Genomic DNA, 1,946 nt, shown 5'->3' with positions numbered 1-1,946 from the left:
CAATAACACAGCATGCCAATCGTCTTCCAGCATTGCCATTCAGCAAGCTTTCCACATTCCCACCTCTGCCTAAATCATCCTCTCCCGCATGAATCACAACAGACCGGCCAATTATTGAGAGTCTTCCAAAGAGTGTTGCACTGGAGTTCAGTGATTGACGAATCTTCCCATTAACAGGAACAAAGTTCCCAAAGTCCCCTGGATGTTGTGGATGGTTCACACTGAGGGGATTGTAATGCCCACCTGTAGATCCGCAGCCTTTGCTTAAGTCTCCGTACTCATGAATGTGCATTGCTCTGGGCTGCTGGCTGTAGACAGGGAGACCATACAGTTTGAAAGTCACGCTCAGCTTTTCCTTTGGACCAGACTGTTTGAAAAAAACATGACCGTACACACAGGGCAATCCAGGTGATAACTGAGTGTTAGGGCGCATTCTACATACGGCCTGAAGGGAATTGCTCTTCACTGGTGGGGAAACTGGATTCGAAGCATATGCCAAACCTGAGCGTGATCCACAGAAGTGCACATGGCAACTGAGCAAGAATGCTAGAAGTGGTAAAATGTAGAAGGATTTCATTTCTTCTTTTCCCTGTGGCAAAACAAAACACCTTAATCAGAAAATCATAAAGTCAAGTCAAATGTTACTAGTCAATATGCATTCAACATCAACACCCCTATCTTATTAAATTGCAATGTTGAAAATGTACTATAGACTCTGTGGGATTATTGAGACAACCTATATCCACAAAGGTGTTTATAAAAACATAAAAATATCCGAAACAATGTCACAAGCCTCGACGTTGCTAATCGCAAGAAAACAAAATCCATAAAGGCTAGTTAGCTTACATTTTTTGATTGTGTACAGTCCAATTTTGGTAATAGCCTAAATATAGACATATCTCCCGTGTTACGTCACCGTTTTTAAAAAGCACTTTTTATAACCTGTTACTCGGTCGGTGTTCCTTCGCGTGTGACACATTTTAGGTTGTTGTTTTATACTTGCATAACTACGGTAGCCGAGAAGTGCAAAGCAAATCACAATTCTGAAAACAAAATTACAAATTACAAACGCAAATGCAAGTCTAAAAAACAAAATTACAATTCAGAAAACACAACAGCAACTCAGAAAACATTATAACAAGTCAGAAAACACAATGACAAATTCGAAAACAAAATAACAAGTCAGAAAACACAAAGACAAATCAGAAAACAAATGAACAAATCAGAAAACACAACGACAAATCAGACAAACCGGAAGAGGTAGGTATAGTTTGAGACAGGGCCATTGGTTTGGGATTACTCACCGCTGACTGGACGAGACATCTGTCAATCAACGCATACAGGAAGAACCAGCTGAAGAACAGCAGAGTCGTGGTAGAAAGTTTGAAGATGGTATTAAAGTAGCACAGTTTAAATGTATTGTATGAATTGCCCTTACTATGGAATAAAAAAATGGGGTGTCTATTTACATTTAGTTAAAAGTGGCTTTAAATCATCAGCTCCTGTGGTGCAGATGGATAAGCGTGTGTTGTTGGCTTTTTTGACCCGGGTTCGATCCCGTCTTTTGCCGAACTTTTTTTTCCTCCCTTTTCAAAACTCGTATTAGCAATGGATTCTATTTACACTAAGTGCAAATACCTATTTACACTGTTAAAATAGCAGGTTTTCTACTACTTGTACACTTCAGTATTGTAGTACATTATAAAACAGTATGCAATAATAACGTATTGAGTGTAAATTATAATTTTAATTTTAATTATTAAATGGATGCCACCTTATTGGTACAATAAAGCTCTCCCTACACCTACCCTAACCCTACCCGATACTTTATTTTCAACTTTTTGATTATTTCCTTAATTTTTTTTTAATCAAATGCCTTTACGATGTGATACGAGATTTGAAAAGGGAGAAAAAAAAATGTCGGCAAAAGGCGGGATTGAACCCCG

At 38.5% G+C, this 1,946-nt stretch overlaps 1 protein-coding gene across 1 annotated transcript; it reads right to left on the bottom strand.

Moving 5' to 3' along the window:
- Positions 1-4: 4 nt before the first annotated feature.
- On the bottom strand, positions 5-987 carry sod3b (superoxide dismutase 3, extracellular b; the record flags this gene model as incomplete). Its single annotated transcript, XM_016260661.1, has 2 exons — positions 847-987; positions 5-589 (listed from the first exon to the last, which is right to left on the bottom strand). Coding segments are annotated over exons 1-2 (636 nt in total), but the record flags the coding sequence as incomplete, so codon positions are not given.
- Positions 988-1,946: the final 959 nt, after the last annotated feature.

The sequence above is a fragment of the Sinocyclocheilus grahami genome, unplaced genomic scaffold (assembly GCF_001515645.1).
Source record: "Sinocyclocheilus grahami isolate Dianchi unplaced genomic scaffold, SAMN03320097.WGS_v1.1 scaffold2143.1, whole genome shotgun sequence".
NCBI lineage: Eukaryota > Metazoa > Chordata > Actinopteri > Cypriniformes > Cyprinidae > Sinocyclocheilus > Sinocyclocheilus grahami.
This window is presented reverse-complemented; position numbering and strand designations above follow the sequence as displayed.